At 35.8% G+C, this 15,840-nt stretch overlaps 4 protein-coding genes across 4 annotated transcripts in view; 2 read left to right on the plus strand and 2 right to left on the minus strand.

Annotated features, from left to right (window-relative positions):
• LOC102588410 (F-box/kelch-repeat protein At5g26960) overlaps positions 1-463 on the plus strand; it is a 1,658-nt gene extending 1,195 nt beyond the window's left edge. The window contains exon 2 of the mRNA XM_006340285.2: positions 1-463. Within this exon, the coding sequence (XP_006340347.1) occupies positions 1-365 (365 nt within the window). The 3' untranslated portion in view covers positions 366-463.
• A 1,237-nt stretch (positions 464-1,700) lies between these two features.
• Positions 1,701-10,026, plus strand: LOC102589276 (translation initiation factor eIF-2B subunit gamma). The gene is made up of 13 exons (XM_006340288.2): positions 1,701-1,949; positions 2,074-2,169; positions 2,267-2,344; positions 6,799-6,879; positions 6,957-7,176; positions 7,259-7,317; positions 7,848-7,897; positions 8,022-8,109; positions 8,208-8,465; positions 8,561-8,653; positions 8,941-9,045; positions 9,200-9,316; positions 9,670-10,026. Exons 1-13 carry the CDS (start codon positions 1,884-1,886, stop codon positions 9,742-9,744), a joined length of 1,386 nt encoding a protein of 461 aa, XP_006340350.1. The 5' UTR covers positions 1,701-1,883; the 3' UTR covers positions 9,745-10,026.
• Positions 10,027-10,407: 381 nt separating this feature from the next.
• LOC102588955 (feruloyl CoA ortho-hydroxylase 1-like) lies at positions 10,408-12,621 on the minus strand. The gene is made up of 2 exons (XM_006340287.2): positions 12,010-12,621; positions 10,408-11,099 (listed from the first exon to the last, which is right to left on the minus strand). The coding sequence occupies exons 1-2, from the start codon at positions 12,507-12,509 to the stop codon at positions 10,526-10,528; spliced, it is 1,074 nt and encodes a 357-aa protein (XP_006340349.1). The 5' UTR covers positions 12,510-12,621; the 3' UTR covers positions 10,408-10,525.
• A 966-nt stretch (positions 12,622-13,587) lies between these two features.
• LOC107058105 (feruloyl CoA ortho-hydroxylase 1-like) lies at positions 13,588-15,110 on the minus strand. The gene is made up of 3 exons (XM_015303433.1): positions 15,106-15,110; positions 14,851-15,012; positions 13,588-14,261 (listed from the first exon to the last, which is right to left on the minus strand). The coding sequence occupies exons 1-3, from the start codon at positions 15,108-15,110 to the stop codon at positions 13,688-13,690; spliced, it is 741 nt and encodes a 246-aa protein (XP_015158919.1). The 3' UTR covers positions 13,588-13,687.
• Between the last annotated feature and the right edge of the window lie 730 nt (positions 15,111-15,840).

Genomic DNA, 15,840 nt, shown 5'->3' on the forward strand with positions numbered 1-15,840 from the left:
GTGCGACCGCCGGAGAAATCTATGTACTTTCCAGTCACGCAGTGGAACTTTCGTTCTGGAAGTTTAATGGGTCACGTAAAAGTACCGGATTCGGCGATTGGTGCAGGATAAAATCGCCGCCGTTGCCGGCGCAAGTCAGATTAGACAGTACGGTGAGATTCAGCTGCGTGGGGATCGGAGAAAAGGTGGTTTTAGTACAAGTAAATGGTTGTATAGACGATTTGTTGCGGCGGAGTGGGAGGATTGAGAGAGGATTGAAGGAGGGGTTGGTGTTGGTTTACGACTGTGTCGCCGGAGAATGGAGCCGTGCCGCCGATTTGCCGGAGGTCATTCGCCGATCAGCCTGCGTCTGTGTTGAGTGCTAAATTCGACTATTACTATTTGACTAATGAAATTCATGATCAAAATTTAAACTGTGTCACGTAAATTGAGAAGAATGAAAAATTATAGTTCCTTATTAAAATTTAACTGTATTACATAAATTTATGATTAAAATTAAATTATTTCGTTAACAAAATTTAAACGGTATCATGTAAATTAAGAAGAATAAAATATTTTATTTTGCTATCAAAATTTAAATTATACTATGTAAATTGAAACTGATGAAATATATTTTATGAGAACACAAACAAAAAAAATCTTTTACGTGGCTTAAAAGGTAGGTGATTTTGTTTTACTAATTGAGTTTACAAGTCTTTTTTGATAAATATGATTATTTTTGGGGAGTAACTTGCTTATTAAGTAGAATTGTGCCTTTTTTGCTTTATTTTGCAATTACTATAAAGAATTTGTAACAAACATGTTAAAGCTACTTTATGATTTTTCTTTTGATAATCAAAGTAATTAATTATTAGAAAAATTGCACATTTCATGTTGTGCTTTTTCCAAAATATTTTGATTTGATAAATTAAAAGATATTTACAAGACAATGCATAATAACAATAATAATGCATCATTACTAACTAATTTCATAAGTGTGATGGTGACAAATGGACTTTTTAGTGTTTACAATAATAATGCATCATTAGTTCATTACTAACTAATTTCATAGTGTTTACTAATTGACGTTTGGCTATAGATTCCTAACTTTCATAGTTTCATTTTGTTTAGACTTTACAAAGTTGAAAATAAATTTATATTTGATTATATCTTTTACATAAAGATAAACGAGCATTTTATTTAAAATTATACAAATAGAGTTGGAAAACATATTATACCGATAATATGATTTTCAAATTTGAAATTTAACTTCAGGTTGTATTTAAAAATTTCATGATCATACTATAACAACAACCCAACAACATTATTACTATTGTAGTACTCCTACATAGTGGAGACTGAGAGAATGGAGTACAGACGTACCTTACCCCTAACTCAATTAAAAAAAATAACAAATAGTAACAAATCAATACTGAGGGGCGAAGATAGGGTATAGGCTGCGGCCTTGAGGAATCGTTCGAAAAGAAATTCTTGAACGAGAAAGCGGTATATATGATTGGTGTAGGCCTGGAAATTAGATCGGAATGATATCATTAACGGCAAGATAGACCATGAGTAAGCACCCTAAAAACTTTGATTTAAAACTTTATATTTATCGTAAAATTCATTGAATATGTATATATATTATTCAAACGAACACTAATTTTAAAATAAAGTAAAAAAATATTTAAAAAAAAACAAGTATAGTAGTTCTTTTGCCAAACAAGTCCTTGATTGACCCAAAACTCCTAAAACCCCAAGAACTGAAAAAAGCAATTCTCCATTTCTCCTTGTACCCACTCTGCTATTCCTCCATCTTCCCCAAATCGAAAAACCCACAAAACCCATTTTTGTGGAGGACCCAAATCGCCATTATCGCAGCTAAAGAAGGTTACTTCATACCCATGGATTTTCAAGTAGTGGTTTTAGCAGGTGGCTTCTCAAAAAGCCTTGTTCCTCTTGTTTCAAAGGTACCCTTTTTCTTCCTTTGTTGTTTTTTTTCTTCGCTTTAAGCTGTTACCCATTTTCTAATACACTCTTATAAGTGATTTTCCAAAGAAAAAAATATGATGTATGTGGAAAAGAAATTTGCAGGATGTGCCAAAAGCTTTGCTTCCAGTGGCAAATCGACCGGTGTTGTCTTATGTGTTGGAGCATTTTGAGGAAAACAATTTGAAGGATTTTATTGTTGTGAGTTTTAGTTTCCTGAAAAATGAGCACCCTTTTTTGTTTTTGTGTTAATTATGGAAATTAGGGTTAAGTTTATTGAATTGTGGTGTTTTATCAGGTTGTTGAAGGGGAAAGTGCAGCTCTTCTCGTTGGGGGTTGGATATCAAATGCTTATGTTGATCGATTGCACGTTGAGGTAATTCTTGGATCACAGTTCTGAGAAAATGTTTATTGGTGACTGAGAAGGCGAAGTGAAACTGTGAGGGAAAACTATGAGGAGGGAAATAAAAGCTGTTAGTGTAATTGTTTCAGCTGTTTGACATATTAAACTGAGTGAGATTTGCAAATTGAAATTGCAGACATGATAGGTGATTCCATTAGTTATTTGCTCTAGAAAATGTGCTTAGTAGAGAAATACTTTAGCCTGGACACTGTTTGTTTCATGCTTCAATTTTTGTTTGGCATATAGCTGCAAGCTTATTAGTAGGTTCATCAGTATCCTCTCATGAGAAACAACAGTTTCCCCAAGGCTTGGCAACTGATGAAATCGACCTGATAATTATGAAATGTTTTTGCCTGTAGTTTCAGGATGCTTCTTTCAAGTGATCCCTTACATAGCATTAATTGGATGACATGAATCATTCATAAGGATGACATTCATTGTTATTGAATAGAAGGTGGTTTACTCTAATTGCAAAAAATGGCCTTCTCTATATTAGTAATCTGGTAATTACTAGAAGATACATCGAAACAGCTACAGAAATTCCTGTTACCTTGTAGGCTCTCTTAGCTGTGAATTATTTCTACAAACCGGAAAACATTAATATTATGTGAAAAGAGATGATACTGAAGTCTTATTGAATTTGGTTAACTAACAACATTCGAGATAGCTTCTTGTGTAGGAGTTGTGAACTACACAAAGCTAGAAAAGTTTCATTATGGTTTGGGATTTTTTTATTTTTTTTGACATAATCATTGAACAATACTTTACACAATATTCTTAGGATTCTCTTGACTTTCATCTATATAATCCGTCAGAATTATTCTACACAATATTGTTAGCAATTCTGCCAGCTTTTAATAATGATATAATGTTCAAAGCATTTTACACAATATTATAATAATTTTTTATGTTTAAACATGCCTTCTCAAACTCAAGGTTGTGAAGTAATTTTAGAAAGAAGAAATACTAAACAATCAATGGAATAGCAGGCAATCGCCTGAATTATATTGCCGGAGTAGTGAACAATCACCTAAAGAAAGGTAATGGTGGATTCTTTTATCCGAATAATCACTTGGTAAGTGCACACAGAAAACAAAAATCTACTTTCAATTACCAGAAAAGGTGCGGTGACACAAATCTCTATGACATCATCAATGTAACATGAATTGGTTGTTGAAGACTAGTTGAAGAAGTTATTGACAAGTGACTATCAAAGTTACTGGAGAATTAGTGTGGAGAACGTCCAGAATGTTGACTGGGCGCGCAGAGCTGGAGAGATGATACCATCGGGGAGAGCATCAGAAGAGGCACAGTGCCGGTTGAAACGAACACTGGGAAAGGCATGGTATAGCAAATGTAGTTAGTTATAAAAAAAAGTTGGTGGAAGAGTGGCAATAATAGATACCAGAATAGTTCCATGGTGCTAGAACAATCACAGGAGGTGTGTGGCTGCTGGAACAATCACTGCAAAGAGAAATGTTGCCGTCGGAAGGATTATCTTGCGAAGGAAGAAAATGTTGTTTAAACAGGCAGGTATCTGGTTGTTGATAGTCAAAGCCACTTTCTGGAATTTAATACTACTACAACAACAACAATAACTATGCCTCAGTCCCAAACAAGTAGGAGTTGGCTATATGAATTCTCAAGTATCATGTTACTCCATATAAACTCATCTCAGGCCAATGATATTTAATATAAAATTAATAGTAGTAAAACTAAAATAAAAAGAACTAGAGGTCATTATATTCTACTGGCATCTATAATCTTGATAAGGCTAATTAACTTCCAGAAAATTATAGAATGTAAAGTATTTTATCAAAAAAAAATTATAGAATGTAAAGTAAAAGTGCTAACATGGCTGTGATTGGTTCAAGCCCCACACCACGCAAAGTGAAGCCCGGTATTTAAGTGGAGAAGGGTAGAGGGGCAGGCCCATTATCCACCGAGTTTTGAAGGCTATGATTGGTCCAAAGGGCGGGTTAAAGACGGATTTCTCGGTTATAAAAAAAAAGTGCTAACATGGCTAAACATATTCTCAGTTAATAGGTATTACCTATATAGATTTTTTTTCCCATAGTGCTCAATTTTCGCCAAGTGTGCATGAATCCCAAGAGATTATAGGTCTTTCAGGACAACTTCCTTGAGGTGATTTAGGTCTACCTAGTCCTTTTTTAACACTTGTACGCACAATGGTCTCACATTTACAGGCGGTGCATCTTGTGATAGGTGCAAGACATGAACAAACCATCTTAAGTGACCTTTTATTATTTTATCATTGACGTGTGCTATCTGAACCTTCTCACATGAACAATACCTTCTCTTACTGTATTGGATGTTAACAACATACTGAAGAGCTCCTTCTGTAGGAGGTTTGAGTTGTATGAAATAAGGTGGATTTGTAGTTCTACCTTATCAAAAAAAGGTGGATTTCTAGTTCTTAATATTCCAAGTTATTATGACATAATCAATTAATCTTGACTATTCTACATAACATTTTTAATGATTGTCTTGATTATTGACAATAACGTATTAATTAATATACAATATTCATGATAATTCCAGTTGAATATTTTGTGCCATTTTTGATGAGATACATATAATGATGAGGTTGTCCATCTCCTTTATGTGTGGTTATAGATCGTATCGTGCATAGTGAGATTTTAAGAATTCTTAATAGAAAATAATTGTATTGAAATGAAATGGTCTTGAGTAGAGCTCGATGTATGTAGAAGATTCGTAGTAAAGTCAGACTAATTTGTAATTATGACATAGTTGATGGATTAATTGATATGTAGTTGTACTCTGTAAATGCTCAATTGATGTAGATGATTATATAGTAGACTCAGACTGATTTGTAATTATGGCATAGTTGATGGATTAATTGATATATAGTTGTACTATGCAAGTATGCATTGTTTAGCAAAGCACACAGTAAAAACTGTAAACATGTAAGTTGTAACATAGAGAGCAACAAGAAAGAATTTTATAGGAAATAGATATATTATAATTTATGGATGGGAAGAAGAGACAAATACAACAAACTTAAAGTAGAGAAGGATATAGGGGCGGACTGATCATCTACCGAGTGTCAAACCATGTGCCAATTGACCCTTGTGGATTTCTCTGTTACAAGAAGGGAAAACAAAACTAATACAAGAGGACAAGAAGTCTTTTGGTCATCTAAACACTTAACAACAAAGAGAAGTGCTTTGGTAAATGTGAAAATTCATGCTTCTAGTGATCTGCAGTTGCTTTGCTAGTCTGCCAACTATACTCTCCAGATGCAGCATTACTGTTTTTGACAGGTTATGCAGCATTGCAAGTGACTTATCGCTATAGGGAAGCAAGGAAACCAGCTTTGCCCATATCAGTTTTCATCAAATATACCAAGTTACTGGCAAGCTAGTACATACCTATGTTGCTCCGATCGTCCAAAATCCATTTTTTGCACCCATGTCGATCCAACAGGACTTGGGTGTGGGTATGGTATGGAGCAGGGGCGGACACACTTATATCTAGGGGTGTCATCCGACAGCTTCGTCGGAAAAGTTTAATAAATATATGTGTATATATCTGAAAAAATAGAATATGTTGTAGACCTCTTAATACAAAGGGTTCCCTGGCTCGCTGTTTGTGTGTCTTGCTAATTTCATCTTCGCTGAGTGTTCTAACCTCTCTACAACGAGTTCACTCTATTTTTTCTAGATCTTTTGTAAGTGCCTCACCCCTTTGTGCTGAAAACTACTATAGAAAATTAGGTTATGAGTTGAGGTTGAATCCATGACGTATTTCCTAGTTCCTACATATATATTTATTACTTACACAGTTGTCTGGTGCCCGAGCAGATACTGTCTTAATTCATAAAAAGAAAAGAATAAATGATATGAAGTGAGGAACCACTGTGATTTAGACATTATAGATATGAACTTCATATAGTTCCCTTCCACGAAATTTATTTTCCCTTTTCACTTTTTAACAAGAGACCAATGGTGCAATTTCAAATTTTGAGAATTTTTCTTATTGTATTTGCTGGAGTGTGAAAATCTACTTGATTGGATACTGGTTATCTGCCATTTTCCGAAGTGAGCTACAGTTGTTTTGAAGATGTATATTTGCAGGTCCTACAATTTCCTGCAAGACCCATGCGCTTCTTGTTAGAGAACTGACAAACTTTTTTTTTTCTCTCACCGGACCTAACATAGTCTTTATGAGTTTCCTCTTTCTTAATGTTAAAGCTCTTAAACATTTGCATTTAAATATATATTTAGTGGTCCCTTTTGACTGTTTTAAGCAGGATAAGTCTAGTAGTTTTACCATTAAAAAATTCACATGATTTATCTTCTGCTCATCCTTGTACTTATTTGCCCATGTTAACTTACTACGATTGTTGCTATAAAGGACTTGTTTTGTTGTTACCTTGTCTTCAGGTTGCAGCAGTACCTGAGGATGTCGGGACAGCTGGGGCTCTTAGGGCCATTGATCGCCACCTGACTGCAAAAGATATTTTGGTTGATATTCTAATTATTAAAGCTTGTCAACAAGGGAGCATGCTTCAGTGAGCTAATTAGTTTTGATTCTTATGCAGGTCGTGAGTGGTGATCTTATTTCTGATATTCCTCCTGGGGCAGTGGCAGCTGCTCATAGACGGCATGATGCTGCAGTGACTGCAATGCTTTGTTCTACTCCTATAAGTGGCCCATCAGAGTCAGGTTCCTCTGGTGGAAAGGACAAAGCCAAGAAACCGGCACGCCATAACATTATAGGACTGGACCCCACTAAACAATTTCTGTTGCATGTAGCTGCTGGTGAGACCCCTGCATATGCTTTTACATCCTTCATGCTTCAGTTGGTGTTATTCCCTTATTTGGCATCTTTGATATCCTCTAGGAGCTGAAGTTGAGAAAGATATTCGTGTCCAGAAGAGCATTCTCCGAGCAGTAGGCCAGGTAAATGATGCCAATCAGTATGACACGTATTGCTAGTGGTATCACTAAGATATGGGTTTTTTATCTGATATGTTTTTATTCTACTCATGTACTTTTCCTATTGTCTGATTCGTGTTCACTAGAGAACTGAATGGGACAAGAGGGAAATAAGTGAAGGATTGATAGATTTGCTTGATGTTTCATCTCATCCTTGCAATCTGTAATTCATCTTGGCCTTGGTAGTTATATTTTGGAATTTTAATATGATCTATTCTCTTTCATTTCTTCTATATCCAATCCCTGAGTTATAAAGTTTTTTTTTTATACGATCACATGTATATCTACTATTGATTTTTACTTGTTAACCAACGTGAGATACTGGACTTGCTGCTCTCTGAGAAACTTTTCTCTTCTTTTTTTTTTCACGTGAAAAAGTGATATTAGACCATTAAAAAAGCTGTGCACATGTGCAGATGCATCCAAATATTCAAGCTTCTATGTTATTTTTGGTGTTCTCCTTCTCCATCTTATCCTTTTTCTTTGATCTGCAGATGGAGATTCGTGCTGATCTAATGGATGCTCATATGTATGCCTTCAAGAGGTTCGAGGTGTTTCTTTTTTATTTCAAGTGGTTTTTAGTTGATAGTGTTTATCCTTTATGCTTGAATGTTCTCTAAAATGGGTTTATTTGAAAATGGTTGTCATTTCCACGTTTTTCTCTGTAGAACCGTTTTGCAAGAGGTTCTGAATAAGAAAGAAACTTTTCTGAGCTTGAGGCGTGATGTGTTGCCTTATCTTGTGAGGAGCCAGCTAGTAAGTTTCTTACAATGCATGATTTTTCCTGCCACATGTTAACTTTGTTTACTTCCCATCTAAGATTCTCCACGAGTTGATGATGTTAATTGTATTAGAGATCTGAATTATCACAAACTGGAGTGGTAGCAGAAGAGAATGGGAATTCTAAGGGTGTTTCTGATAGTACAATTATGCTGTCACAACTGCTGACCAATGCTTCTACGCAAAGTTTTCATGAGCTATACGCTTTGGGTCCTGATGGTTCTGCTCTGTCTCCAAGAAAAACTCACAAATGCTGTGTACATATTGCCAGCAAGAGCAATTACTGTGTTCGCTTAAACTCTATTCAAGCCTTCAGTGACATAAATCGAGATGTGAGATTTACTTCTTAACCTTGTATTTTTGCTTATATCTAGCAGATGCGTGTGCGTGTCTGCTTATGAGCTAGTTTGCTTTCTCTATGATTTAGGTCATAGGTGATGCAAGTCACTTGTCAGGCTATTCTTTCTCTCCTCAGAACAACATCATTCATCCTACAGCCGAGTTAGGTTCAAAGACTACAGTGAGTTGCAATCTTTCTTTGGTGACACGCAGAATATTATGTTGCGCATGTTGTGCCATCTTTATTTATTTTCTTGCCAAGTGTCAAATAAAGAAAGTTCATATTGCATCATATTCTTTCCTTTTGGTTTTAATTTGTTTTGTTGAGTCTTGTTTTTTTTATGGGTAATGTAAGAAATTTTGTTATGGTTAACTCATACTAAGTCAATGCTACGAAAAACATAGTTACAAATTGTGCAAGTTGTTGGATTTTGGTTTTCATGACTGAGGTATTAATCTGTGATTTAGGTTGGACCACATTGTATGCTAGGAGAAGGTTCACAAATGGGTGACAAATGCAGCGTGAAAAAGTCCGTCATTGGCCGACATTGTCGGATCGGCTCGAATGTAAAGGTACAATTCATTCTTTACCTCTGATGAAAAGGGAAATAGTTAGTACTTACATTCCATTCACCGAACAATGACACCACCTCAGAAAATCCAGCTGCCACATACATTGCCTAGCTGGTTATTAAGTCACTTGCTTCCTTCTGGCTTGTCCTTGCAGGTTGTCAACTCAGTCATAATGGACCATGTTACTATTGGAGATGGTTGTTCGATCCAAGGTTCTGTTGTTTGCAGTAATGTACAGCTCCAAGAACGTGTCGTACTGAGAGATTGCCAGGTATCCCGTTTTTCCTTTCACCTGGTTCTTTTTTTCGTATAATAAAAATACCAACAATATTATTATTGTTACTATTAGTATTTTTGTTATTAATGAAGGGGAGCCTTGGAGCAATGGTACAGTTGTCCTTGTGACCTATAGGTTACAGGTTTGACCCTTAGAATCAGCCACCAATGCTTGCGACAGGGTAGATGCCTACATTATACTCCATGAACTCGGGATGCTTGGTACTATTAGTTTTAGAATTTTGTGGGTGGGTCATGGGTGTGAGCATAGCGGGTGGAGAAAGGTTACTGTCTGTTTCTTTTCCTTCATGTTTTCAGTCTACATCATTTTTTGCTCGTTCGACACAGGTTGGAGCAGGTTATGTGGTTTCATCAGGCAGTGAACATAAAGGAGAATCCTTAGCAAAGAAAGAGAAACAGTAATAACTTTTATCGGTAGCTTACTGTGTGATCAACGCGACACCGATCTCCATACGACTTTTGTTGCTTTGGCCTGCCAATGATATGCCGGTTCTACGTACTCCATGGCAACAAAACAGAGCAAAGTCAATTTTGTTTGGCATTCTTGTTTTGGTTTTAAGGTTTTTTGCGTTTTTGAGTTTTTGTTGTTAGGATCAATTTGTTGTAGAATTTACATAGTATTTGATAATCAAAACTCGACACACTCCATTTCATATGAAAAAGTGACTACTGTTTATTTCCTTTAAAGAGGCTTCAATGATTATATCAAAATCTTGCTTTGTCATTTTTTTGTTATTGGCATTTTGAAAATGTTATAATCGTTTCGTAGCCCCCGTCCCCACCCCCACCTCGACACTGAGACAGGAATCCGGGGGTGAGGAAGGGCTAGTATTGGCATTTGGCAATAATAGTTCGTATAATGTCAAGGATTGTGGTGAAGTGGATATGATTTCTCCATCCTTAATCATTAGAAGTTTCACGTTCGAGTTCAAGAAATGAAAATAATTATGATATGGAGCGCTTAGTTTGAAGTCCCAAAATGGATATCGAAAAAGAAGAGGAATAGTTTGAATAGTGTACAACTATGATAACAAAGTAAAAACTAAGAGATTGGAGTAAGTGAAGTTGTCTACGAAGCTTTGCTTCTCCCCAGAGTCGTAATACTCGGCTTGTTACTACTTTGATTCAAAAGGTTCCATATTCCATATACATAGATGAAATGAGTGTTGAATCAGCAAACTTGTCATAGTTTTGCAAATTCAATTGTTTGCTTACCCTCGTGGCCTTTACTGAAGAAATAATTGAAATAATCTGAATACACAACATGCTTATACAATGGCTTCTCTCCATTTTGTAGCACTTGTGTTAAAGGACCAAAAACTGCATCAGGTGCTGGATTCACAAATATTGGCACTGACACTCTGTTTCTACTGGCATTCACAATCACACGATGCTCGACGCTCTTGTACCTATCGTTGCTCATGATTTGAAGGACATCCCCGATATTGATCACGAGTGCCCCTTTGACTGGGGGTACATGAATCCAGCCATCACCTTTGGGATCTCGCACGTAAAGGCCACCAACATCGTCTTGTAGGAGCATGGTGATCGAAGAAACATCAGCATGACGGCCAGCACCAGCAGTGAGCTCAGGACTCGGGCACATGGGGTAGTGAATGAGGTTAACGATCAACGTGCCCATAACAACAGATTTCATCGATTCATCAATCTTCTTAACGTTTAGTTTCTCGAGCAACACCTCGAGAAGCTTTACTATAATAGGTTTAGCCCACTTCATGTACTCCAAAACCTGATCTCTGTAGAAGTAAGAATGACATTAGTCCAAAAAATGGTCTACATAGATGTTGATATTCAGGGGTGGATCTACAATATCGAGTATGGGTTCCTATTCAGGGGCGGATCTACAGTATCGAGTATGGATTCCTAGGAAAATGGTCTAGAAAAGGATAGCTCAATGCACAAAGCATCCCGTGTTAGCAGGGCTTGGGGAAGGGCTGCACCCCTAAGGGCGTAATGTAGACAACTTACCCTAATGCAAGTATTAGTGGTTGCTTCCACGGCTATAGGTCACACAGAGACAATTTTACCTTTGCTGGCTCCCCTTCGAAAATAGTCTGAATAGATACTAATATTCAGGGGAGAATCTACAATATCAGTGGCAAAGAAAGGTATAAAACTAGATATAGCCACTTAGCTAACAAATGCATATTTGTTTATGTTTATTTTTTTATAACCATGGTGTCCGAGCCAGCTTTCGCGCACATGTTTGTTTATGCTTGGCCTTAGATCACTGAATGTTACTTAATACTTTCTCCCCAAATGTGATAGTAGTTCTCTTGCCATCAAATCCCTAACCCGTTTACGACATATTTAGTGAATTTCTCAACATATATACAGGGCCTAGGTTAAAGCTACTGGATTCTGTCGAACCCATACAATAAACTATATATCCACCTTTGCACCTTTTCCGAGCCTTGGTGGACAGAATTATCTGATCCTTATTCTTAGAAGCGGAACTAGAATTTCGAGTTTATAAGTTCTGTATTCTAGAAAAGGCTACTAGTTTGTGGTTGTGCCAACTCGGTAAGCAGAACTATAGCTCAACCCCTGCATTATACTGATAGGAGATAGGATGTACTCGTGAAATTAGTCGAGTTGCATACAAGCTCACGATCTACCAAAAAAAAAAAAAAAAAAGAGACTAACTTGGAAACAGCAGGCCACAGATTAGAGCTCTCATCATCATCACAATCATAGATATGAAAAAGATAATCTTTCCACTCCAAAACCTTTTCAGCTAAAGGACTAAAACTGGTCTTCAATTGCACAGTAGGAGTAGGTGAATTCTCTTTCAAATACTTCCTTCTTTCTTCAACAGACAATTCAAAGAACTTATGCCCAGCTTCAATTACATTTTCAAGAACTTCAATTGGGATTCCATGATTCACGATTTGGAAAAAACCCCAGTTCTCAGCTGCATCACAGATCGATTCTGCAACTTTTGGGTCATCGAAATTTGAGAAATCGATAATGGGTATTGATTCCGAGGACAGAATTTGGGTAAAATCTAGCCTTTCTTCATGGGGTTGAATGAATTTTTGAGGAACAATTTCAAGACCCATTTGAGAAAGACCCTTTACGCCATTTCCTTTGTTTACTAGAAAATCAATGAGATCTGATGCTTCAGAAACTTCTGCAATTGACATTTTTGTTGCAGGAAGATATCAAATGTGATATGCAATTGAGACTTTTCTGGGAACAAGGGAAAAAATATCTATCTGGTTTATGGTTTGGTATTGTGTTCGGAACTCGTTTTGAAGTTAAATAAAATTAATTTCAAATCTGAGATCTCTAGTTGAGAAACTATCCATCACAATCTTTGGTGATTATAGTGTTGGGGGTTTTCGTTATCCATCCTGTATTTGATATCTATATTAGCTTTAATTTCGTGAGAAAAGAGTTCTGTTTTCAAACAGATTTGTCCATTCGTAATGGGAATCACATTGACGAGAATATAGGCCGATACGTGTCCGGCTTGTGTTTCAATGACGGGTAAGGCGGTCAAGCTATCTGCGTCTGTCTGGTCTGATCGTTTAGCTGCTCTTTCTAAGTGATGGGAATGTAAATAGAAAACATCCCATTGAAAGCAAATTCATTTCCAAATTCGAATTTTTTGATGATGGATCTTTGGCGATGATAGTGTTATTTAAGTAGGTATTTTTTTCTCATTATGTATACAGTATTCACTTTGGAGTGAAAAGCGAATTAATTCCAAACTTGAGATATTGAGATATTACCCCATTATAATCTTTGGTGATTATAGTGTCATTTGAATCGGGGTTTTTCGTTATCCATTCTGTATTTGATACCCATTTTAGGAGTTAAAGCAAATACATTTCAAACTTCAGACTTATAGTTAATGATGGAGATAGTTACTATCCGTCATGATCTTTAGTTGTGATAGCATTATTTAAGTAAGTGTTTTTTCTCATTCTATATTCGATATACTTTTTGAAGCTAAAGGTGAATTCATTTCAAATTGCGAGATTTCTAGTTAATAATTGAGATACTTAAGCTGGTGATGTCAATGTTATTTAACCTTTTTTCCTCATCTTATACCCATTACCTGTTTTGGGATCAAAGACAAACTTATTTCAAATTCGAAACTTTTGATTAATAATTAATGCATAAGGTAAGGTTATTATAAACAAAAAGTAAGATAAAAGGATTAAAATAGGATTATTAAATCATAAGGAAGGGCAAGATAAAGGGAAAAAAATAACATACACAATCACACCAAATTACTAGTTACATATAATAACAATTTTAGTCATTATAATAATAGATTAATAATATAATAACAAAAAAATTGTAAATCAAAGCATCAAATTTTAGCAAAATCTAGTGATGCTTTACCAGAAGGCCTTTTACTAAAGAAATAATCCCAATAATCAGAAAACAAGACATGTTTGTACACTGGTTTTTCTCCATCTTTTAGCATTTGTGGGAATGGACCAATGATACTGTCAAGGCTAGGATTCACAAATAGCGGTACAGATATTCGAGCCTTGCTTGAATCAACCGCTACACAATGCTCGATACTCTTGTATCGATCATTGCTCATGATCTGCAACGAGTCACCTATGTTAACCGCTAAGGCACCTTTGATTGGATTTATGTGGATCCAGTTATCGCCTTTAGTCCCTCGGACATATAGGCCTCCCGTGTCGTCTTGGAGGAGCAGAGTGATGCAGGACACGTCGCAGTGTCGGCGACAACCAATGGTGATACTTGGATTTGGGCATGGTGGATAGTAGTTTATGTTGATAGTCATAGTTCCCATCAACAGAGGTTCTAAAGATTCATCAATTTCATTGACATTGAGACCCTTCAATAGTACATCTAACAACTTTTTAGCAAGTGGTTTAGCCCACTTTTGATACTCCAAGACTTGGTTCCTATAAATCAGTGACAAAGTCAGAAATTTCGTTAAGAGCGTATGAAATTTAATGGTAATGTCAAGAATTTTGCTAAAAACATTCAAGATTTAATGTCAAAGTCAGAAATTTTACGAAGTGTGTTTGAGAATTTGTCGAAAATAATATTTTTACCATGTAAAGGTAAAATAAGATATGCGTACATCCTATCCTTCCCATACCCTACTTGTGTGGGATTATATTGAATATATTATTGTATAATTTTGACTTCAAGTTATTTACACCACTATAAAATTTAGAGATAATGGCAAAAAATACACCTGAAATATCATGTTTTGTAAGTCTTCTTTTGACATCAAAACACACCTCTAAATTAATGAGTCAGTTTCCATGTTGACGAAATTCTATAGGCAAATTAAGTTGTTCAAACACTTTTTAGCCATTGTATTCAAACACTTGGTCTAGTTAGTTTCGAAGTGTGTTTTCATAAACATCTTACCGTTAAGATATTGAACTCACGAAAAAGGTAATACTTTAGGTATGCTTTTTTAACTTACTTAAGAACACGTGATCTATAGATTACATTGAACAAAAAACCCAAAAAAGTTACCTTGTTTGAGGAGGCCAAAGATTGCTATCATTTTGTGGATTACAACCATGTTTTATACTATCCCTCCACTCCAAAACTTTCTCATCTTTGTCACCAATAGCACTCCAATACAACAACACAGATTCATCAGCACCAGCATTTTCTTTATAATACTTACTTTTTCTTCAGCTGGCAATTCAAAGAATTTGTGTCCTGCTTCTTTCAAATCTTCAAGAACTTCAATTGGGATCCCATGATTGATGATTTGGAAGAAACCCCATTTGCTTGTTGCTTCTTGAATTGATTTTTCAACATTTAAATCATCAAAATTTGACAGATCAATTGTGGGGATTGATTCTTGATTATCAATTTGGGATTTGTCTAGTCTTTGTTCTTTTGGTTGAATGCATTGATTTGGAATAATTTCAAGGCTTTTGTCTACTATGCCTTTTATCCCATTTACTTTCTTGATTACAAAATCAAATATGTCATCATTTTGTTCAAATTTTGAAGAAGACATTTTTGTTGAATATTGATAAGTGTGTGCTAATGGAAGAAGGAAATTTGTGGGGTTTTTTTATGGTGGGTTTGAGAGGGGTGTGTGTGGGTGGTTGGGGGTTGGTAATGAAATGATGAAAGATTGAATCATTCTTTCATCTAGCAACGATGGGTTATGGTGGAGTGGTAAATACTTTTTTATCATTAATTAGATGTCTTGGATTCGAATTATCCTGAATACATAATCGTCTTTGTTAATTAGGGGAGCGTTTTACCTCTCAATATGAGACTTTCCGATACGAATTCAAATTTAGTTAGACTCATTATGAATATTGAAAAAAAATCACTCCTTCTAATAATTCTTGAATTGATTTTTTTATTGGGAAAATGCATAAGTACCCCCCCAGCCTATGCCCAAAATCCCTGAGACACACCTAACCTTTACTAAGGTCCTATTACCCCCCGAACTTATTTTATGTATAATTTTCTACCCCTTTTCGGCCTTTGTGGCAC

This window comes from Solanum tuberosum, unplaced genomic scaffold (assembly GCF_000226075.1).
Source record: "Solanum tuberosum cultivar DM 1-3 516 R44 unplaced genomic scaffold, SolTub_3.0 scf00017, whole genome shotgun sequence".
Lineage (NCBI taxonomy): Eukaryota > Viridiplantae > Streptophyta > Magnoliopsida > Solanales > Solanaceae > Solanum > Solanum tuberosum.